Genomic DNA, 24,673 nt, shown 5'->3' with positions numbered 1-24,673 from the left:
TTTAGGTCTCTCAATGACCCAGGTACCTGACTTTCTCCCCAGCATCCCCTTCCTCTGCCATATCACAGCCCTTCCCAATCCCTCACTCCCTCCTCAGTAGCTGGTGACTCAGTGGAAGTAGGGCAGATCTTTGCATACTCCTGCAGTCATGCTAGGCATACTGGAGTTCTCCCTGGACAGAAACTCACTCGTACTGACTGGTGTAGATAAATTTCATCAAGATCAGCTCCTGCATATGCTCATGAAAAATATCCTCCAGGGTCCGACCCCACTCCTCTGCTAGCCAGGTCCGGAATTCCTGTGAGAAGAAGATAATTTAACCAGAGACATCCTGAGATGTACACGATCCATCCAAGGATACCTACTCTCCGAGGGAAAGACGTTACCAATCTGGTTCTCGTGGAACAAAGGGGCTGCTCTGGAGCACGGCCACACCTGTATGACATTGCAAGAGGAGGAGAGAAACAATGGACTCAGTGAAGTCAGAGACAGCACAAACAGCCAACATCTGGGGAGAGGAGATTTGAAAGTGCGGAAGATCATGACAAGTATAGAGAATTATGAGGGAGATAAACAGAATTTTTCCCATGAGGTTGAGGGTATACAAGACAAGAGTTGCAGGGAAATGAAAAGCAGGGTGCTAGAACAGTTAGTGGAGAGGTTGTGGAGGCAGATGTCAGTAAGACCTCAAAGTCAGGAATCAGTAGGTTGAGCATGGGGCGACTAGTGTCCTGAGCTGCGTATACATCAATGCAAGAAGTATCGTAGCAAAGGTGGATGATAGTGTTGAAGATGGTAGCTGGTTTACAAACAGAGGCAATTTGCAGTGAAGAGATGCCGTTGATAGGGCAGTCAACAGGATGAGTTGCAATGTAAAAGGTGGACAAAATCAAAGTGGGTGAATACAGGAGAGAAGGTATTGTATCCGAATGTGCACAGTATATGGAATAAGGCAGATGAATTTGTAGCACAGTTACAGATTGGCATGTATAATGTTGTAGGCTTCACTGAATCACGGCTGAAGGAAGATTACAGCTGGGAGCTTAATGTCCAAGGTTACACATTGTATCAAAAGAATAGTAAGGAAAGCAGAGGGGGCGGCATTGCTCTGTTGGTAAAAAATCAAATCATTAGAAAAAGGTGACATGGGTCAGAAGGTGTTGAATCATCGTGAATAGAGCTAAGGAACTGCAAGGGTAAAAAGACCCTTATGGGAGTTGTATACAGACTCCCAAACAGTAGTAAGAATGTGCCCTACAAATTACAACAGGAGATAGAAAATACATGCTGAAAGGGTAATGTTACAATAGTCATGGGGACTTCAATATGCCGGGTAGATTGGGAACATCAGGTTGATGCTGGATTCCAAGAGGGGTAATTTCTAGAATGCCTACAAGGTGGCTTTTAGCAGCAGCTCATTGTTGAGCCCATTAGGGAACTGGCTGAGAATCTGAAGAGAAACAACTGTGCAGTGGAGGAGTCGGGGTGCTCCATTATAGACCACAAGACATCACAGCAGAATGAGCCATTCAGCCCCAGTCTGCTCTGCCATTTCACCATGGCTGATCTTCTCCTTGTAACCTTACACGCCCTGACTTACTGGGAACCTATCAACCTACGTCTTAAATATACCCACTGTCCTGGCCTCCACAATTGCCTGTGACAACAAATTCCAGATTTACCACCCTCTGGCTAAAGGAATTCCTCATGGACGTTCCTCTATTCTGAGGTTGTATACTCTGGTCCTCGACTCCTCCACTATAGGAAACAGCCTCTCCAAATCCACTGCGACTAGGCCTTTCAACATTCGATAGGTTTCAATTAAATCACTCCCTCCTCTTTTCCAATTCTTTTAAATCTCAGTGAGTCGAGGCCCTGAGCCATCAATTGCTGCTCATGTAAGCCTTTCCATCCCAGAATCATTTTCATGAAACTCCTCTGAACCCTCTCCAATGTCAGTGCAACCGTTCTTTGATAAGGGGCCCAAAACTGCTCACAATACTCCAAGTGAGGCCTCACCAGTGCTTTAGAAAGCCTCAACATGACATCCTTGTTATATCCTACCCCTCTCAAAATGAATGCTCATGTTGCATTTGCTTTCCACAACACCGACTCAAACTGCACGTAACCTTAAAGGAATCCTGAGGAGGACTCCCAAATCCATATACGCCTCAGGTTTTTGAATTTTCTCACCGATTAGAAAATAGTCCGTGCTTTTGTTCCTTCCACCAATGTACACTTTCCGATACTGTATTCGATCTGCCAGTTCTTTGTCCATTCTCCCAACCCGTTTGACCTTCTGCAGCCTACTTGCTTCCTTAACACTACCTGTCCCTACTTAGCTTTGTATCATCTGCAAACTTGGCCACAAAGCCATCAATTCCATCATCCAAATCATTGACAAGCAGGCCTAACACCGAACCATACAGCCAATCAAGAAAGGTTCCATTTATACCCACACTGCCACCTGCCAACCAGCCAATGCTCTATCCATGCTCCCATCTTTCTTGCAATACCTTAGGCTCTCATCTTGTTAAGCAGCGTCATGCACGAGCTTGTCAAAGGCCTTCTGAAAATCCAAGTACACAACATCAATTGATTCTCTTCAGTCTATCCTGCTTGTTATTTCCTCAAAGAATTCCAACGATTTGTCTGTTAAGATTTTCCCTTAAACAGTACTGACTTCGGCCTATTTTATCACATGCGTCCAAGTACCCCGAAACCACATCCTTAGCAATCGATCTTAATATCTTTCCAAACACTGAGGTCAAACTAACTGGCCTATAATTTCCTTTCTTCTGTCTCCCTCCGTTCTTGAAGAGAGGAGTAACATTTGCAATTTTCCAGTCATCCAGAACCATGCCAGATTCTCGTGATTCTTAAAGGTCACTACTAATACCTCCACAATCTTCCACAGCTATTTCTTTCAGAACCCTAGGGTGTAGTCCATCTGGTCCAGGTGACTTATCCACCTTCAGGCCTTTCAATTTCCCAGGCACTTTCTCCCCAGTAATAGAAATAGCACTCACTTCTCTCCCTGACACTCAAACTTCTGGCATACTGCTCATGTCTTCCATGGTGAAGACTGATGCAAGCAAACAAAATGCCAGGTGTTAAAGGGTGTGAGGGAAGAGAAGTGGGTGCAGTTACTATTACAGGAGAGAGGTGCTCAAAAAGCCGGAAGACCTATGGGTACACAAGTCACCCAGATCAGATAAACTGCACCCTAGGGTTCTTTCTGAAAGAAGTAGTGGTAGAGATTGTGGAGGTGGAGATTGTGGAGGTATTAGCAATGATCTTTCAAAAATCACTGGACTCTGGCATGGTGCCAGAGGATTGGACAATTGCAAATGTCACTCCACTCTTTAAGAAAGGAGGAAGGCAGTAGAAAGGAAATTATAGACCAGTTAGCCTGACCTCAGTGGTTGGAAAGATGTTGGAGTCAGCTGTTAAGGATGAGGTTATGGAGTACTTGGAGCCAGGACAAGACAAAGTCAACTACCACTTTCTATCTTGCCTGACGAACATTTTTGGAATCCTTTGAGCAGATACGATAGATAAAGGGGATGCAGTGGATGTTGTATATTTGCACCTACAGAAGGCCTTTGACAGGGTGCCACACATGAGGCTGCTTACCAAGTTAAGAGCCCATGGTATTACAGGAAAGTTACTAGTATGATTAGAGCATGGGCTGATTGATAGGAGGCAGCGAGCGGGAATAAAAGGATCCTTTTCTGGTTGGCTGCCCGTGTCTAGTGGTGTTTGCAGGGGTTGCTGTTGGGAATGCTTCTTTGAATGCTGTATATCAATGATTTAGATGATGGAATAGATGGCTTTGTTGCCAAGTTTGTAGATGATGCAGAGATTGGAGGAGGTGCAGGTATAGTTAAGGGAACAGGTAGGCTGCAGAAGGATTTAGATTAGGAGAATGGACAAGAGAGTGGCAAATGAAATACAATGTTGGAAAATGCATGGTCATGCACTTTGGTAGTAGAAATAAATGAGCAGACTATTTTCTTGTAGGGAGAAAATCCAAAAGTCTAAGATGCAAAGGTACTTGGCACTTCTTGTGCAGAACGCCCTCAAGGTTATCTTGCAGGTTGAGTTGGTGGTGAGGAATGCAAATGCAATGTTAGCATTCATTTCAAGAGGTCTAGAGTGCAGAGCAAGGATATGATACTGAGGCTTTATAAGGCACTGGTGAGGATTCACCTTGAGTATTCTGAATAGTTTTGGACTCATCTGAGGAAAGAATTGCTGGAATTGGAGAGAGTTCAGAGGAAGTTCTCTTGGGATCCAGTACCAAACAGATTTTCCCAATCTACCTGCGTATTGAAATAGCCCATGATTATCATAACATTACCCTTTTGATATGTATTTTCTATCTCCCATTGTAATTTGCAACCCACATCCTGGAGGCTGTTTGGAGGCCTCTTGCATTTCCATAATTCTACAGCTTCTGATCTCATGTCACCTCTTTCAAAGGATTTGATTTTATATTTTTTGTAACCAAAAGAGCACCCCATGCCTTCTGTTTATTTGCCTGTCCTTTCAAGTCAAGGTGTATCCTTGGATGTTAAGCTCCCAACTATAATAATGATTCAGCCATGACACAGATGTCCAGTGTCATACCTGCCAATCTCTAACTGCACTACAGTATCATCTATCTTATTCCATATACTGCATACATTCAATACCTGCAGTCTTGTATTCATCACCCTTTTTGATTTTGTCACTTTTACATTGCAACTCATCCCACTGACTGCAATCTGCCTGTCCTTCCTGTCAGTCTCACTACACACTGCCTCTGCTTGTACACCAACTGCCCCATCCTCAGCCCCATCATTCTGGTTCCCACCTCCCTGCCAAATTACTTTAAATCCTCCCCTACAGCTCTAGCAAACCTGTATATTGGTTCCCCCTTGTGTTCAGCTGTAGCCCATCCCTTTTGTACTGGTCATACCTTCCCCAGAAGAAATCCCAAAGATCCAGAAATCTGAAACCCTGTCTCCTGCACCAGTTCCTCAGCCATGCATTCATCTGCCAAAACATCCTATTCTTAGCCACATCTGCATGTGGCACAGGCAGCCATCCAGAGATTACTACCCCAAAGGTCCTGTTTTTCAGCTTTCTGCCTAACTCCCTATATTCTGTCTTCAGGACCTCCTCACTTTTTCTACTCAAGTCTGGTCGCCTCACTATAGGAAGGACATGGAAACCATAGAAAGGATGCAGAGGAGATTTACAAGGCTGTTGCCTGGATTGGAGAGTATGCCTTATGGGAATAGGTTGAGTGAACTCAGCCTTTTCTCCTTGGAGCGACGGAGGATAAGAAGTGACCCAATAGAGATGTACAAGATGATGAGAGCCATTGATCATGTGGATAGTCAGAGGCTTTTCCCCAGAGCTGAAATGGCTAGCTCAAGAGGGCATAGTTTTGAGGTGCTTGGAAGTAGGTACAGAGGAGATGTCAGGGGTAAGTTTTTTTACGCAGAGAGTGGTGAGTGTGTGGAATGGGCTGCTGGCAATGGTGATGGAGGCAGAAACAACAGGGTCTTTTAAGTGACTCCTCGATGGCTACATGGAGCTTAGAAAAATAGAGGGCATGGGTAAAGCCTAGGTAGTTCTAAGGTAGGGACATGTTCGGCACAGCTTTGTGGGCTGAAGGGCCTGTATTGTGCTGTATGTTTTCTATGTTTCTACCAATGTTATTGGTGCCAATAGGCATCAAGATTTCTGGCTATTCACCCTCCCCTTTCAGTATGCCATGGACCTGATTCAAGATGTCCCTGACCCTGGCACCCAGGAGGAAACATGCCATCCGGGTCTCCCTTGTGTCCAGAGAATCTTATGTCCTCTAATTATGGACTTCCCTATCACTACAGCAGGGCTCTTCTACTCCCTTCCCCTCTGAGCCACAGAGCCAGAGGCCCGGTCGCTGCAGCTTCCTCCTGTTAGGGATACTGAGGGAAGTGAAGGAGGAGATTACCGAGCCTCTGGCGATGATCTTTGCAGCAACAGGGTCGGCAGAAGTACCGGAGGATTGGAGGATTAGGGACTAGAGATAGCATAAGAAATGACAAGTTAGTCTTACTTCAGTGTTGGGCAAGTTGTTAGAGAAGATCCAGAGGGGCAGGATTTACGAGCATTTGGAGAGACATAATCTGATTAGGGATAGTCAGCATGGCTTTGTCAAGGGCAGGTCATGCCTTACGAGTCTGATTGAATTCTTTGAGGATGTAATAAACCACATTGATGAAGGTAGAGCAGTGGATGTAGTGTATGTGAATTTCAGTAAGGCGTTTGATAGGGTTCCCCATATAAGGTTCATTCAGAAAGTAAGGAGGCATGGGATCCAAGGAGACCTTGCTTTGTGAATCCAGAACTGGCTTGTTCACAAAACGCAAAGGGTAATTGTAGATGGTTTGTATTCTGCACGGAGAACGGTGACCAGTGGTGTTCTGCAGGGATCTGTTCTGGGACCTCTCCTCTTTGTGCTTTTTCTAAATTACCAGGATGAGGAAGTAGAAGGGTGGGTTAGTAAGTTTGCTGATGACACAAATGTTGGGGGTGTTGTGCATACTCTGGAGGGTTGTCAGGGGTTACAACGGGACATTAATAGGATGCAGAACTGGGCTGAGAAGTGGCAGATGGAGTTCAACCCAGATAAGTGTGAAGTGGTTCATTTTGGTAGGTCAAATTTGAAGACAGAATATAATATTAATGGTAAGACTCCTGATAGTGTGGAGGATCAAGGGGTCCATGTCCATAGGTCACTCAAAGCTGCTGCACAGGCTGACAAAGTTGTTAAGAAAGCGTATGGTGTGTGTGGCATTCATCAACCATGAGATTGAGTTCAAGAGCCGTGAGGTAACGTTACAGCTATATAAAATCTTGGTCAGACTCCATTTGGATACGGTGTTCTGTTCTGGTCACCTCACTGCAGGAAGGATGTGGATGCTGTAGAGATAGTGTAGAGAAGACTTACAGGGATGTTGCTTGGATTGGAGAGTATGCCTTATGAGAATAAGTTGAGAGTACTTGGCCTTTTCTCCTTGGAGCGACAGAGGATGAGAGGTGACCTGATAGAGGTGTATAAGATGACGAGAGGCATTGGCCATGTAGATAGCTAGAGGCTAACACAAGGGGGCATAGTTTTAAAGTGCTTGGAAGTAGGTACCGATGGGACGTCGAAGGTAAGTTTTTCAGAGAGTGATGGGTCTGTGGAATGCACTGCCGGCGATGGTGGTGGAGGGGGATACAGTAGGATCTTTTAGGAGACTCTTAGATAGGTACATGGAGCTTAGAAAAATAGAGGCAATGCGGTAGGGTAGAGACTTGGCAGTTTCTAGAGTAAGTTACATGGTCAGCACAACACTGGGGCCAAAGAGCCTGTATGTGCTGTAGATTTCTATGTTCTAACACCTACCTCCTGCCTCCCTCCAGACATCCGGTGAAAATCTGTCTGATCACACTTAGTAGAAAACTCATCTTTCTTCACTATCTGCAAATAGAAGAATATTTGTTGGATACAGTATTCTGGAACTGACAGAAAAGGTACCCTCAATTGTTCACATCATATAACACAGGTCAACAAAAGACCCCCCATTCTAGAGTCAGGAAACAACAGGCTATAACTGAAAAAAAAAGCAAAGAATGAGTGGCCCGAGACCAAGGAACGCCCTTGTGCCAAAGAGTGGCCAAGACATGGGTTCGTGTAACAGTTAGTTAATGATATGACGGAGTGTGCAGGCAGATTTATGATTCAATCAACGGTAGTCAGTCCACATGAACTTTGGTTGGATCTATTATTGGGGATGTAACAAAGAGGAATAACTGGACTAAGGAATGAGCTAGGCATACTATTTGGTCCATTTACCAAGACTTTGCTGTGAAATCCATGTGTACTGTCTGGAGCTGTTGGGATCTTCTCTCTCTCTCTCCCCTCTTCTAATCAATGGGAGAACCTGGATGAGGAAGGGCTGAAACACCAATCTTTCTGCTTATCGTTAAAAGTCTCCCACTTATCAGCTGTCCCTTTACTTAAAAAAACAGCCTCTCCCAATCAACCTTTGCAAGTTCCTGTTGAATGCTTTCATCATTTCCCTGGCATAAATCAGTATTTTAATCTGTGGACCAGTCCTATCTTTTTCTTAAACTAATAGAATTATGGCCACTGGCCCCAAAGAGCTCTCCCCGTGACTCTCAATCACTTGCCCCACCTTTACCCCCTCTCTTGTTGGGTCATCTACACCAATTCCACCCCAGCCAAGACTCTGAACTACAAATATCCCAGTCAAAATAAGGGAAGTTGAAATCATCTACTATTACAAACATATTATTCCCACATCTATCCTTACCTCATCTTCCTATGTATTTGCACGTCTTGTTCCTGCAGATTCGTGTGGGAGGGTGCGTAGTACAATCCCAAAGTGATCATACCCTGAATTTGAAGTTCTACCCATATAACCTCACTGCCCAACACCTAACACTATCCCCACTAATAGTTCTGTAACACACTCCGTGGCCACTTTATTAGGTACACCTGCTCGTTAATGCAAATATCTAATCAGCCAATGATGTGGCAGCAACGCAATGCATAAAAGCATGCAGACATGCTGAACAGGTACAGTTGTTGTTCAGACCAAACATCAGAATGGGGAAGAAATGTCACCATAGAAAGGGTGCAGAGGAGATTTACAAGGATGTTGCCTGGATTGGGGAGCGTGTCTTATGAGAACAGGTTGAGTGAACTCGGCCTTTTCTCCTTGGAGCAACGGAGGATGAGAGGTGACCTGATGGAGGTGTATAAGATAATGAGAGGCATTGATCGTGTGGATAGTCAGAGGCTTTTCCCCAGGGCTGAAATAGCTGGCATGAGAGGGTGTAGTTTTAAGGTGCTTAGAAGTAGATACAGAGGAGATGTCAGGGGTAAGTTTTTTTACGCAGAGAGTGGTGAGTGCGTGGAATGGGCTGCCAGTGGCAGTGGAGGCGGAAACAATAGGGTCTTTTAAGAAACTCCTGGATGGGTACATGGAGCTTAGAAAAATAGAGGGCTATGGGTAAGCCTAAGTAGTTCTACGGTAAGGACATGTTCGGCACAGCTTTGTGGGCTGAAGGGCCTGTATTGTGCTGTAAGTTTTCTATGTTTCTATCTAAGTGACTTTGACCGTGGAATGATTGTTGGTGCCAAATGATGTGGTTTGAGTATCTCAGAAACTGCTGACCTCCTGGGATTTTCATGCACAGAGTTTACAAAGGATGGTGCAGAAAACAAAGTAAAACATCTAGTGGGTGGCAGTTCTGTGGGTGAAGGCACCTTCTCAATGACAGAGGTCAGAGAAGGGCCAGACTGGTTCAAGCTGTCAGGAATTCGACAGTAACTCAAATAACCATGTGGTGTGCAGAAGAGCATCTCTGAACACACAACTGAACTGGACGGGCTACAGCAGCTGAAGATCACAAACATATACTCGGTGGCCACTTTATTAGGTACAGGAGGCACCAGGTGGCCATCGAGAGTGCATGGTAATGGTAAAATTAGTATAAGAATACCTATTGGTTGCAAATGGCCTAATTCTGCTGCTATGTCTTATTTTATTTTATTTGATTGGGTTATACTGCAAAATAGGCCCTTCTGGCCCGACGAGCTACACTGTTCAGCAACCCCTGATTTAAACCTTTCCTAATTACGGAACAATTTACAACGACCAATTAATCTATCGTTGGAATGTGGGAGGAAACCAGACCACCCACAGGAAACCCACGGTGTCATGGGGAGAACATACAAACTCCTTACGGACAGAGGTGGCAATTGAACTTGGGTCACTGCCACTGCAAGCAATGTGCTAACCACTACACTCCTGTGCTGTTCAATACAAACAGTTGATAATTTAATACAAATAAAATTGATCAGTCAAGTGCAGCTTAGCAGCTGGAATGGCCATGCTGTCTCATGAGGGAAGATTGGATGGGCTCGGCTTATCTCTGCTGGAATTTGGCACGGCTGAAGCGTTCAAGATCCTTGTGGATCCCGGCAGAGTGGATTGGGGGGAGTACAGAATCCAGAACCAGAGGATTTCTTCAACGAGCAGTGGAAGACAACAATTTGTGCACTTTAAAGAAAGAGGCAGATAGATTCTGTATAAGCAAAGGGGTGAAAGGTTACTGAGGAAAGAGGAATACAGTGTTGAGGTTACAGTCAGATACCATGGTATTACTGAATGGTAAAGCAGGCTCAAATGACCTAGCTGCCTCCTCCTGCTCCTAAATCACACATAACCAAGTCACCACCTTCTCTGTTCGGATACAGAACTCCCATTTCTCTATGAGACGGGCTGAGGAGAGGTTAGAACAGGAAGGGTTTGGATGCATGAACATAAAGAGGTTGGCAATCACTGTGTTTTACTCCTACCTGTATGTCTCCCTTGTGAGAGCCTTTGTGACCATACATACATTCCACTTGCGCCTTATTCTTTTCCCACAGGTGAATTCGAAACAAGGGCTTACAACGCATGGCGTCGTTGACATGGGGATCATGAGGAGGCAGATGCATCCATCCAATGATAAACAACCCATCGACCTGCGAATTCATCAGACAAACTGCAGTCAGAATCCCATGACATTATATTGTCCCCGTCCCTGGCATGGTTATTTATCACCTCAGTCTATAAACACACTACCCACATTCCCACCCCAGTCTCAGGCCACAAGTACTAATTGTCCTCTAACCTCACCACTAAATCTGGTCAAGTAGTACAGCACATAAAGACAAAAGCAAATGCAAATCCAAACTCAATGCATTAATTGCTCAATGTATACACACTACAGCAAGACCACTACAGTGATCAGAGGAGGAACCAACTGCCCCACATCTAACGCAGGGTGTTATGATTAGTCAGGGCATGAAGGGATACGGGTGGGGGGGGGAGGCAGGGGAATGGGGCTGAGGGGGAAACGGATCAGCTATGATGAAATGGCATAGATTTGATGGGGCGAATGGCCTGATTCTGCTGCTATATCTTATTTCTGCTTCTGCTCAATTAGTAGAGGATCTTGTCAGCCAAGAGTATAACTGCCAACCACAGAGTCGTTGAAGCAGAATTGTAGAGAGCTCAGCAGATAGAATGCTACGGCAAACCATGGTGCAATCCAAAAACAAGGTGAAAATGGTTCAAAGCAGCCTTTGACTAAATTTGTCACTAAACCACAAAGAAATATTAGATACGTGATCAAGAAGCTCAGACTCTTTTACAGAAAGGAAAACAAGTACAATGGGAAGAGTGGGATTAGTGATGGGGGAAATGGGTTATTGAACGATCATGACTCCAGAGAGAGTGGAATATCTAGGAAGACTACAGAGAGCCCATTAGAAAGACGGAATACCAATTTGAAAACTGGAAGTGAGCACGAGATGATTTCTTGTCAGTCTCCCAGTCTAAAGATTTTATCTGTAATCCCTGCAGGATCAGTGAAGCTGCATGGAACGTGGTCTGAAATCACCTCAGAGTATGCCTGTAACATGTACAAATTTAAGGCAAATGTGCATGGATGAGTTTCAACAAGAATTTTGATCTTAGAATTGGAGAGATAGAGTGGACAGCGAGAATTTTTTCCCTCAGGGTGGAAATGGCTAATTATGAGGTGATTGGAGGGAAGTACAGGTGGATGTCAGAGGTAAGTTTTTTCTTTATAAAAACAGAGAGTGGTGGGTGCGTGGAACACCCTACCAGGGGTAGTGGTAAAAGCAAATACATTAGGGAGATAGGCACATGGATGAGGGCTATGTAAGTGGGAAGGATTAGATTGATCCTATAGCAGGTTAAAGTGTCAGCACAACATTATGAGTCAAAAGGTCTGCACTAAGCTGTGCTGGTCAATGTTCTATAAAGAAACAATAAAACTTGCAATAAAATTCAACTGATTCTGAAAGGATTGTGATTGAAATCAAGAACTGGGTGATAAGATGTGAAATCATGTACTTACAAGGACATTGAGTAGCCCTCCATATGGTCCGATGTCCGGCTGCCACAGACCCAGGATGTTCCGGTACGGATGCAGCACTGAAACACAAAAGAGTGGCCCCAGAACTCACCAAACCTATGATGCACCCGGTCACATATCACTAACTGGAGCCAGCAAGGAGCAATGCACTAGAATCAGGTCTGATTGGCACCGTCAGTGAAGTGGGATTTTGTCACAGGCACTAAGCTCTGTGCAGATTAGCTTAGGCCCTCAGCCCTGGGCCATGCCTTCCGTGCTGTTAATTGGACTAATGGTTATTTCTGCGCAAAGCTGCCAGTAAGTTTAAGGTTTAGTATCACTAAGAACTTAATTCAACCTCAACAGTTACCATATGACAGGATGCAGCTTAAATCTTCAATGTTCTGCAGGATGCACTGTTGCTTGGCAATGGGAGCACATCACCAATTCCTCATCCAATCACAAAGCACTTATTACCCAACGAGAGTCTTTCAGCAAACGTGATTGGCTGCCTAGTGTGGGTAACTTCAATCACCACTCAGAGTACAACCTACACACTCACTCTTTACAACTTGTTCTCAGTATTATTTTTTATCTGCACTGTCTATCCTCTTTTGCACATTGGTTGTTTGTCAGTCTTTTGTTTATGTATAGTTTTAAGGAATTTTTTTATTTCTGTATTTTTCCTATAAGCTCCTGCAAGAAAATGTATCTGACTTTGATAATATATATGCACTTTGATAATAAATTTATTTTGAATTTGATTGCTCCTGCTCCTTGCCATCTGGGGAGATTACAAGACATAAAGATCTTCAAGAGCCTGCTGATAGGGAGAGTGTCAAGCTGCACCCAACTTACTTGCAATGCCAAGTTCACCGAGTTCTCTCCCCGCCGCCCTGTTCACCGAGCTCTCTCCCCACCAATATCTTTCTCAGTTACACCCAGCACAGTCCCTGGGTATTCCCTGTCACAATAATGCAGGGAGCACCCACACCACAACACTGCATCCAGCATATCCTAGGAGATAACAGAATCAGCAAAGGGTGATTTCCTACAATTACACACAGTGGAAAACGGTCAGCAAAAGAGCTGGGCACAAACAGTTAATCCAATTCTCTCAACCTAAATCCCCTAAAATCACTCAGCGTACAAGCAGCCAGGCTGACTTTTAAACTCAAGGGGAACTAAAGTCACTGTAATGCCTTAGCTCAAGTAACACAAAAGAAAATTATTGCCTCTTGGAATGTAAGAACCCAATATCAAGCAGGAAGATTGGAGAATGTGATAAATGAAATGGAAAGACTAAAGATTAACATCATGGGAATTAGCAAAGTTCGTTGGATAGGTGCTGGAACCTGTCAGAATAGAAATTAAACACAATTTATTCTTGTGGAACATCCCATACCAATGGAGTAGGAATTCATATGGATGTAAACATGGCAAAAAGTGTTTTAGGACATTGGGCAATATCAGAAAGAGTGCTCCTTGTTAGATTCAGAGGACAACCATTTGATTTAGCAATTATACAGGTATATGCACCCACAACGGATGAAACAAATGAGGATATAGATAAATTCTATGAAGAGCTTGAACAAGCAAAGAATGAATGCAAATCTCTTTTTTTTTAATCTTTTTTTTTAATTTTATTTTTATTTGGATAAGGAGTTCACAATTATCATGTACTTTTTTCACACATATAACCTTTTCCATTTTTTTATATGTATAAAACTACAATTATTTATACATTCTTAAGTACACATTGAGATGATATAAAAGCAAAATAAACATTTAAATAAATAATTATGTACTGTGGTAAATCTAACCTATTAGGCTAAGTAATGAAATTAGTTGTTAAGAAAAATGGTAATAATAGTTTCCATACAACCCTTCTGGACCATTTCCACTGGTCCAAAATGTTGCATACAAGCCTATATACCAACCATTGTAGGTGTTTATATCCCAATTTGTTCGTGCTTGTTCCTGCCCGCAGACATAATTATCCAATCCCTATGTACTTACTTACTTAATTTTTTCTTTTTTTTTATCCCTTTCCCAAATCTTTCCCTTTACTTGTGTTAATTCTCTATTTTCCAAAAAAAAACAACAAACATTTAGACTAGGGGTGCTTACGTTAGCAATATTACTGTGTTGATGAGAAGAGCAATATAAATCATTAGGAGAGTCGTCTAAAGTCTGCTCGCATTGGGGTTATATATTCAATCCATTTATTCCAGATTTGATAAAATGTTTCTTTTTGAGTTCTCAGGGAGTAGGTCAACTTTTCCATTTTAAATATTTCCAAGATAATTTCGTGCCAATCTTCTAATGTAGGTGTTATTGGATTTAGCCATTTTCTAGTGATTGATTTCTTACTTGCCGCTAAGAGGGCCTGCAGCAACTTTATATCTTCCTTCTGTTCAAGGAACAATACATGCCCCAAATAGAGCGTCTCAAAGTTCAGAGGTATCTGGGACCCAAGTACCTTAACTAATGTTCTATGAATACCTTCCCAAAATAGACTTAATTTAGGGCAATCCCAGAAAATATGAAAATGATTTGCCTCCTTAGAGCCGCACCTTCTCCAACACATCACATTTGTATCTTTATATTTTTCCTGATATGGGGTCTTGAAGTATCTTATAATGTTTTTCCAACAATGTTCTCTCCAAGTCAAAGAATTAGTCGAGGACCATTGAAAGCTGCAGATTTTCCCCCAAGCCTCCTCTGAAAGTACCAACCCCGCTTCTTTCTCCCACTTCTCTTTAATATACAGTGTATTTACATTTTTAGCATGGGAGAGTGCATTATATAGGCGAGAAACTGATTTACTAGGTATTGAACTGCAAGCCGAATTCAGAATCTCGAAAAATTCTAATTCTACTGTTGCTAGGTCTGTATATCTACAACTCTGGTTAACATAGTTTCGTATTTGAAGGTACCTAAACAAGTCATTATGTTCTAGGCCATGTTTGTCCTGCAGGATTTGGAAACTTTGTAATACTCTTTTATCTATAAATGAGAGGTAGGTTGTAAGACCTTTCTTTATCCATAGCTCAAATCTTTTATCTCCTCTGTTGGGAAGGAATTCGGTATCATATGCACACCATCTAAAGAGTTTTAGCATGTTATTAATTCCACATGAATTAACCACCTTCTGCCATACTTTTAATGTAAGATTTATCCAAGCATTATTTAATTTTTCCAACTGGGCCATCAATCCTTTGTCAGCTATTGAGGCCTGAAGAGGAAAACTGTCAACTAATCCAAATTCTATTTCCTTCCATCTAGCCTTATATTCCCTATTACACCAATATAACAGAGGGGTTATCTGTGAGGCATAAAAATAATTTCTCAGGCAAGGAAGAACCATACCTCCTCTTTCCTTCCCTAACTGTAAAGTGTTATATCGAATTCTAGGTTTCCTTCCCTGCCAAATGAAGCGGGAAATCCATTTGTCCCATTCCCTGAATTGATTATCATCCACCTCCACTGGTAAAGTACGGAAAAGATATAATAACCGAGGAAGAATATTCATTTTTATAGTATTTATCCTTGAATTTAAACTTAAAAAGGGGATAAGATTCCATCTATGCATATCTGCTTTTATCTCTGAGATTAATGGCCCATAATTTACCTGTGACAGTGTTGAAAGATCCTTCAGCAGGGTTATTCCTAAATATTTTAATGATTTAGCTTCCCACTTAAGATCGTATGTATCCTGCAATTTTTTGGATGGTGTATAATTTAGGGACATAACCTGCGTTTTCTTTACATTTATTTTATAACCTGATATTTTCCCAAAGTCATCCAACAGTGTGAACAATCCTATAAATGATTTTTCTGGTTCACTCAGATAGACCAAAACATCATCTGCGAATAACGCCACTTTCTGTTCAATCCCTGCCACCTTGATACCTTTTACGATTTCGCTCTGTCTTATTAGTTGGGCAAGTGGTTCAATATATAGCGCAAAAAGGAGAGGAGAAATTGGGCATCCCTGTCTAGTGCCTCTCTCTAAAATGAAGGAGTCAGAGAGGTCCCCATTTATCTTAATTCGGGCTGTTGGGCTGTCATACAGAGTCTGAATTACTTTAATAAACCTTTCTTGAAAGCCGAATCTTCCTAACACTCTGTATAGGAATGCCCAACTAACCGAATCAAAAGCTTTCTCAGCGTCCAATCCTACTACCATTGTCTCTGTCTCGTTCTTATTAACCTGTTCTAATATGTGCAGAGTTCTCCTTATGTTGTCCTGTGTTTGTCTTTGTTGAATAAATCCAGTCTGGTCTAAATGGATTAGGCCAGGTAAAAGCTTTTCCAATCTGCACGCTAATATAGATGTAAATAGTTTGTAATCTAAATTAAGAACACTAATTGGCCGATAATTGCCACATTCTAGTTTATCTTTACCCTCTTTAGGAATAACTGAAATAATCGCTTCTCTCCAGGAAGGTGGAGTTTCTCCTCTCTGCAAGATCCAATTAAAGGTGTTAAGTAGTAATGGGGCTAACTGTGTCTTCAGGGACTTGTACCACTCTGAGGTAAACTCATCAGAACCCGGGGACTTTCCAGCCTTTAACCTAGAGATGGCCACGTTCAGTTCTTTGACAGTTACTGGTTCTAATAAACTTTCATTTTGTAAATCTGTAAGTTTAGGTAGATCTAAAAAATTCAATACACTGTCTATATAGGGCTCATTGGGGGCCCAGGGTTGGGAGTACAGCTCTCGATAATACGTTTCAAAACTCTCTTGAATTTTCCCTATTGTACTCTCCACAAGCTTTGTCTTTGGATTCTTTATTTTATGAATTGTATTGTCTGCTTGTTGTTTTCGTAATTTATATGCTAATAATCTAGCTGATTTACCTCCTACTTCATAATTCTTTTGTCTCAGGTAAAGAAAATTACTTTTGAGTTTCCAACATATAAATATCATCAATTTCACTTTGCAATTTCCTAATTTCCTGTTTTCGATTTGAATTACTTTTGTTGCTATCTCCAACTTGAAGTTGTTTTAATTTTCCTTGAAGGTCTGCTAATTTTTGTGCATTGATTTTTTTCATGTGAGTAGTAATGGAAATAATTTTCCCTCTCAGTACAGCTTTCAATGTATCCCATAAAATCACTGGTGATGTTTCTCCTGTGTCATTAAGGTCTAGATATTCTTTGATTTCTCCCCTTAATCTCTCCATTACTTTTGGGTTATTAAGTATATGTGAGTTTAGCCTCCATAGTGTTTTCCTCATTTTCCTTTCCAGGATTAGAGACATAGAGACTGGGCTATGATCCGACAGATCAATTGTTGCAATATTACAGTTTTTTATCCTGAGTCTATCTGTATTAAAGATAAAGAAATAGTCTATCCTTGAATAGGCTGAATGAGGGAAAGAGTAATATGTATAATCTTTACTAGTAGGGTGTAATTCCCTCCAGACATCTATAATTCCCAACTCCTCCATCAATGAATTCACTTTCCGAGTCAGAGGTTTATTCTGAGTAACTATTCTTGAAGAATCTAATATAGGATTTAATCTAATATTAAAATCCCCTCCACAAATTACTACCCCTCGAGAACTGACCATTAGGTCAAAAATGTGTCTATAAAATGACCATTCACTACCTGGAGGAGCATAAACATTCACCAATGTTATTTCTGTACCTTCTATTCTTCCTGTGATTTTTACAAACCGTCCTTCTTTGTCTCTAGTCTCTGAAATATGTTCATAATTAAGAGTACTTGATATTAAAGTAGCTACCCCTCTTTTGTGACTCAATTTATATGATGAATAAAATACATGCTTAAAGCCCATTCTTTTTAATTTTCCATGTTCAGATTGGCTCATATGTGTTTCCTGGAGGAAAGCTATTTGTGCCCTCTCTTTTTTCAATTTAGACATAATCTTATTTCTTTTAATTGGATTCAAAACCCCATTAACATTATAGGAAATTATTTTTACCAATTCAGTTTGCATTTTTCTCTAGTAGAAAAAAAGCACTCTCCTTTTCTAACCAAACAGTAAGCAATCCCTTCTCAACAGTAAACCAAGACATATAACCACACCCTAGACATTTCTGAACGTATAACATTTGAAAATTTTCCCTGACTTCCCACAGTGAGGCCTGAGCACCGACCCGCCTCAGTTCAGAGGGATAACCTCTATCTTCACCCTGTGTTAGAGGGCCCTCAGCAGTTTGAATAATCATAGAGAATTTTCTCCTATTTATGTCTCGACCATATTGCTATCATTCAAGTTATTCCGCCTAGATTATTTTCAATTACCAGTTTTCATTTTACTTTTAAGTCTGATTTACTCTTTTCAGTCATTTCTCTTAATTAATCTGTATTCTCTGTACATTCGCGTCTGAATATTTGCAGCTTTTCCTTGTAGTTTGACACTCTGTTTCGAGTGGAGCGTCCTCGCTCCACTAACTGCCACGACTTCCGCCGAATCCTCTCCAGTAGCGACTCCAGTTGGGTGATAACTTTAATAGGTAGTCCCCCGTCCGCCAGGTCCGACGTTGCCTCCTCCACTGTAGCGTAAGTTTTTGTCCCTTCGTCGTAAAAGACTCTCAGCCGAGCTGGATACAGGGTCTGGAATCTGATGTTGCTTTCCTTCAGGACTCTCCGTGTTTCCGTATATTCCTTCCGTCTGGCAAGAATCCCTGGTGCGTAGTCGTGGTCTAAACTGATTTTACAGTTGTTCCACATGAAACCTTTCTTTTGCCATGCTCTTTTAAGCACCTCTTCCTTCGTTCTGTAACTGAGAAATCTGATCAGAATCGATCTGGGCTGGGCGCCTGCCGGAGGCTGTGGTGCCAACGCGCAGTGAGCCCTTTCTATCTGTAGGTCTTTTGCAGCCGGTATATCAAGGTTCTCTCTAAGCAGCTTCTCCACGAAGGGAATCATCAATTCGGGTTTACCTTCGGTTCCTTTGGGAACTCCATAAATCCTCACATTTTCCCTTCTCGAGCGGCCTTCTTGATCTATTAGCTTCCACTGGAGCTGGTCTTGTAGCTTCAGCATTTCTGCTATCACTTCCTCGGCATTTTGTAGCTTCTCTTCAATTCCAACAATCCTCGCTTCGGCTTCATCTATCCGCGAGTTAGTTTTTACTATTTCTCCTTTAATATCTTCCAGCTGTTTGCTGTTATCTTGTCGGAACCCGCGAATCTCTCCGAGAATCAAAGACAGAGTCACCGATTCCCCCTCATTATCTCCGTCCTGGCTTGCCGTGGGAGAGCTAGGCCCTTCGCCTGCTGCATCTCTTTATGTTTATCAGCCTTCGAAGCGGACTTTTTATTCTTGTTCTTAGACATCCTTGCCCCTTTTATTAATATAGTTATGCAATATTAAGTATTTGTCTAAATTCGATTTTGGGGCAGTTTACCTTCTTTTTTGTCGAGAGACCTTTTCCTTACGCCGCCATTCCCTTGATGACCCGGAAGTCCCCCTTGAATGCAAATCTCAAGATATTGTTATTGTCATGGAAGATCTAAATGCTAAAGTAGGACAAGGTGCTGATGGAAATACCATAGGAAAATTTGGATTGGGGAAAGAAATGAAAGAGGTGAGAAATGGGTAGAATGGTGCAAGATGAATAATCAGGTCATTATGAATACCTACTTTAAAAACCATCCAAGATGCTTGTGGACCTGGAAAAGTCCAGGTGATAACACTAGAAATCAAATTGACTTTATTACTATAAACCAAAGATTTAGAAACTCAGTGACTCAATGGTCCCACAAGGATTTGTTCTGGGACCTCTACTTTTGGTGATTTTTATTAACGACCTGGATGTGGGGGTAGAAGGGTGGGTTGGCAAGTTTGCAGATGACACAAAGGTTGGTGGCGTTGTAGATAGTGTAGAGGATTGTCAAAGATTGCAGAGAGACATTGATAGGATGCAGAAGTGAGCTGAGAAGTGGCAGATGGAGTTCAACCCAGAGAAGTGTGAGGTGGAACACTTTGGAAGGACAAACTCCAAGGCAGAGTACAAAGTAAATGGCAGGATACTTGGTAGTGTGGAGGAGCAGAGGGATCTCGGGGTACATGTCCACAGATCCCTGAAAGTTGCCTCACAGGTGGATAGGGTAGTTAAGAAAGCTTATAGGGTGTTAGCTTTCATAAGTTGAGGGATAGAGTTTAAGAGTCGCGATGTAATGATGCAGCTCTATAAAACTCTGGATAGGCCACACTTGGAGTACTGTGTCCAGTTCTGGTCACCTCACTATAGGAAGGACGTGGAAGCATTGGAAAGGGTACAGAGGAGATTTACCAGGATGATGAAGGGTCTCGGCCTGAAACGTCGACTGCACCTCTTCCTAGAGATGCTGCCTGGCCTGCTGCATTCACCAGCAACTTTTATGTGTGTTACCAGGATGCTGCCTGGTTTAGAAAGTATGCATTATGATCAGAGATTAAGGGAGCTAGGGCTTTACTCTTTGGAGAGAAGGAGGATGAGAGGAGACATGATAGAGGTGTACAAGATAATAAAAGGAATAGATAGAGTGGATAGCCAGCGCCTCTTCCCCAGGGCACCACTACTCAATACAAGAGGACATGGCTTTAAGGTAAGGGGTGGGAAGTTCAAGGGGGATATTAGAGGAAGGTTTTTTACTCAGAGAGTGGTTGGTGCGTGGAATACACTGCCCGAGTCAGTGGTGGAGGCAGATACACTAGTGAAGTTTAAGAGACTACTAGACAGGTATATGGAAGAATTTAAGGTGGGGGGCTTATATGGGAGGCAGGGTTTGAGGGTCGGCACAACATTGTGGGCCGAAGGGCCTGTACTGTGCTGTACTATTCTATGTTCTATTAAAACATATCCAGGTGCAGATTGTAATAGTGACCATAACCCAGTAGTATGTCATGTAAAAGTAAAACTTAAAAAACTAAAGCAAAAATCTGAACAATCCCTTGACTACTCGCAATTAAATAAGAAAACTTAAGACAAAAATTTACAATTGGAGTATGGAATAGATTTCAAAGTCTAGAAATAGAATCTGTTGAAGATGATAGCACTCATGTAGAAATGAAGTTTAACTCTCTAAAAGATGCCTTGGTAGAATTAGCAAAGTCAGTGATTCCTAAAAAAGAATAAAGCACAAAGAATAAATGGACGACAGATAAAATCAAAAGTCTAATGGAAGAAAGGAGACGGAAGAAAGCAAATCCTATAGGATATAAGTCATTAGATAAAAAAGTTAAAAGCCTATGTCAAAAAGTCAAAGAAGAACGGTTAAACCAGGAATGTGAGCAAATAGAAAGAATCCCTATTACTGATTCAAAAAGGTTACATCAACAAATCAAGAATATCACTGGTAAAAAGCTCCTCTGTTCTTCAGGTGGATGTTTGAAAGCAAAGGACGGTACCATTATCATGGAAAAGATGAGATTATGAACAGATGGACTGAGTATATTCAGGAATTGTTTGAAGACGATCGAGGTGAAAAACCAGAAATTAAGAAAAACATTGAAGGTCTAAGTATTTTTAAATCTGAAGTTCGTAATGCAATAAATAAGATGAAGAAAAGAAAGGTAGCAGGTCCTGATGAATTAGTAATGGAACAAATTATCGCCCTTGAAGATTATGGAACTGAAAAATTTACTGATTTAATCAATGACGTTTGAGACGGGAATAATACCAGAAGAGATGAAAAAAAATCATTTATCAATCTTCCCAAGAAAGCTGGAGCAATAGAATGTGAATTACATAGGACCATAAGTTTAATAAGTCATATCACCAAGATACTTCTAAGAATTTTGATGACAAGAGCCAAAAGTAAGATACAAGCTGAAATAGGTAAAGAACGTGGTTTTGTTTAAGACAAAGGTACAAGAAACGCAATATTGATGTTAACGATACTATCAGAACGAGCTATTCAAGTGCAAAAAGATTTGTTTGTTTTATCAACTACAGAAAAGCATTTGATAAAGTGAAGCACAATAAGATATTTGAAATATTACAGAAAACTCTAGATCTAGATTCGAAAGACCTCCGCCTAATCAGAAATCTGTACTGGGAACTGCCGCTGTAAGAATAGATGGAGAAGTGAGTCAGTTTACGAAAATCAAGAGAGGCGTTAGACAAGGGTGTGTTTTCTCCCCTGATTTATTTAATGTGTACAGTGAAACAATATTACAAAAAATAAGAGACATCTTGGAAATCAAAGTTAGCGGTGAAAACATCAATAATTTCAGATATGCAGATGACACTGTGTTAATTGCAAGTATGGAGGAAGAACTGCAAAACTTAATTGATGTAGTTGTTGAAGAAAGTGCAAAAATGGGTCTATCTATCAATTGCAAAGACAGAATGTATGGTGATATCCAAAAAGAAGGAGAATCCTATCTGCAGGCTGAGAATAAATGGGGAAGATATAAAACAAGTACAGAACTTTTGCTACTTAGGAAGCTGGGTGACATCAGATGGCAGGTGTGACATGGACATCAAAAGAAGAATAGGGATGGCAAAAGACACCTTTACGAGAATGAAGACCATACTGACCAATACTAAACTAGGCATGACAGCCTGCCTCAGAGTACTGAAATGTTATGTTTATCCAGTTATGTTATATGGCTCAGAATGTTGGACAATATCTAGTAACATGAGGAAATGAATTGAAGCAGCAGAGATGTGGTTTTTGAGGAGGATGCAAAGAATTTCATGGATGAAACGAATATCTGATGAGGATGTCATGAACAGAGCAAACACGAAAAAAAGGCAATGTGACTTCATTGGACATGTGATTAGGAAAGAGGAGTTAGAATGCATGGTAATTATGGGGAAGATTGAAGGGAAGAAGGCAAGAGGAAGACAAAGACAGATGATGACGGAGACAGCAGCCAGAGAACTGGAAATGAATACCAATGAATTGATCCACTTGACCCGAAACAGGAGTGTGTGGGCCATGGCAGTCGAAGCTCAAACTGGGTACAGCACCTGATGATGATGATGAATGCCTTAATGCCTTCTCTTGCTCCAACAGGAAGAGTGGAGATCACTATCTTCAACCACCCCATAATAGACCTGTTACCGCCCAAAGTCGCAATGAGAGGTGAAGACTGGCGCCTTGATGGAACAGTGGGCTGTACAGAAAGGCATCTTTGGAACAACTGCAATGACCGGCGGGTTAGTGCCTTTCTTTCGGATCAGGTATCTGGGAGAGGGAAGTCTTGCTGCATGCATCTACTGTTAGTGCAGCATTACACACAGCAGTGAAACAGGATGACTAACTGTCATGCAGTGCTCATTAACCAATGAAACTATGGTACATACAGTGAGTGTACACATCGCGGTGATCCACCTTCACACAGTCAGGAAGCAACTTGACGAACCTTGCCGATTTGAGCCACGGATCAACACCTAAACACACAGGTTAATGAGACTAGACTGAACTCTGTTCCACTAACATTCTCACATCTCCAGTCAAACTACTGAACCCACAAACTCAGCACACTTGCACTCAAACACCTCCAGAAATTCTCTTCCAAAAGCTGATGCAAGCTCCACCTCAGAAGATCTGAAATAATTCACCCTTCCACAATACCACTTGTAACAAAGCTGAACTCAAAGTGAAGGTGAAAGGTCATGGGCTCTCTATGCCACTACATCTTCAGAAATGCATGCTCTACAACCAAGAGCTAAGAAAATAAACTTGGCGGAAAGCAGAAGCAACTGCACCCTACTATCTCCCAGGTGTGGACAATAACATTCATACTGCAGTCATTCAATCACAGACCTGTCAGCATGAGGACCAAGCATTTGACACAACTTGTCGACATAGACCAAGTGGACTGAACGGGACACTACACTGCCCCATGAAGCACTTTCGGATATGAAGATCCATATACATTATGATCACGACATCCAATAGCTCAGAGAATATCCAAACCAAAAAGAGAACTGTTTCCTTTTGTCACATCACTAGACATCTATGTGACTTACGGAAGGAAGCAGCAGTGGCTATTTTCTGCTACATTTTTGGAGTAAAAGTGTTTTATCGAATCACACAAAACAGTAACAGGCCATTCAGCACACCGTCTCTATGCTAACCATTCTGTACCCAGCTACACTCACCCCATTCCCCAGCTCTAAGTCTACCGTGCCTGGATGCCTGAAGTGACGGTCTGATGTTGAGAGCACCAGCCTCCTGCACCTCCGGCAGTGAACTCACAATGCAACCACCCTCTCAGCTCGACTCGACACGACAAGGTCACTCAGGATAGTCTTGGTAGAACTGACCAAAGGATTTAGGGTCTCTCCAATCCTCGATGTAACAGAAAGCAACAAATTTAACCACATTCCCTCACTCGTCAGCTTCGAAAGATTTGACAGCCAATTGCCATACTAGTCCTAGAGTAATCAGGCCAAGGTAATGGTCATCGTGCTCTGGAAGATGTCAAGATGCCCACTGCCTCAGGCTCAGGAAGTATTCAGAGGAACCAATCCTTAAAATGAGATTTGATCACTACTTACGTTTAATGTACAAGTCACGGCAAGCGATCCCCACTGTCTCCAGCTGCCGTAGATTTTCCGAAACTCCATATTCTATAAAAAGTTTACAGGTGAAATTAAAATTGTCTGGAAGTGTCTCACAGTTATACCATCTAAGAGCTACTACGATGAAATGTATTTTTAAAAACAACAGAAAATCAGCACATGCTGGAATTCCAAGCAACCCACACAAA

At 41.9% G+C, this 24,673-nt stretch overlaps 1 protein-coding gene across 4 annotated transcripts in view; it reads right to left on the bottom strand.

Moving 5' to 3' along the window:
* The window catches only part of fbxo31 (F-box protein 31), a 36,210-nt gene that overhangs the window by 7,586 nt on the left and 3,951 nt on the right, over positions 1-24,673 (bottom strand). For 2 of the 4 annotated variants that reach the window (XM_063067292.1, XM_063067289.1), the window contains exons 2-7: positions 24,462-24,533; positions 23,262-23,348; positions 11,986-12,062; positions 10,415-10,582; positions 7,430-7,504; positions 189-298 (exon numbers count right to left, since the gene is read on the bottom strand). In XM_063067292.1, the coding sequence (XP_062923362.1) occupies positions 189-298; positions 7,430-7,504; positions 10,415-10,582; positions 11,986-12,062; positions 23,262-23,348; positions 24,462-24,533 (589 nt within the window). The remainder of the gene's footprint in view (positions 1-188; positions 299-7,429; positions 7,505-10,414; positions 10,583-11,985; positions 12,063-23,261; positions 23,349-24,461; positions 24,534-24,673) is intronic. The other 2 variants (XM_063067290.1, XM_063067291.1) reach the window with 2 other exon arrangements.

This window comes from Mobula hypostoma, chromosome 14 (genome assembly GCF_963921235.1).
Source record: "Mobula hypostoma chromosome 14, sMobHyp1.1, whole genome shotgun sequence".
Taxonomy (NCBI): domain Eukaryota; kingdom Metazoa; phylum Chordata; class Chondrichthyes; order Myliobatiformes; family Myliobatidae; genus Mobula; species Mobula hypostoma.
The sequence above is the reverse complement of the archived record's forward strand: the minus strand, read 5'-3'. Positions and strand labels throughout refer to the sequence as shown.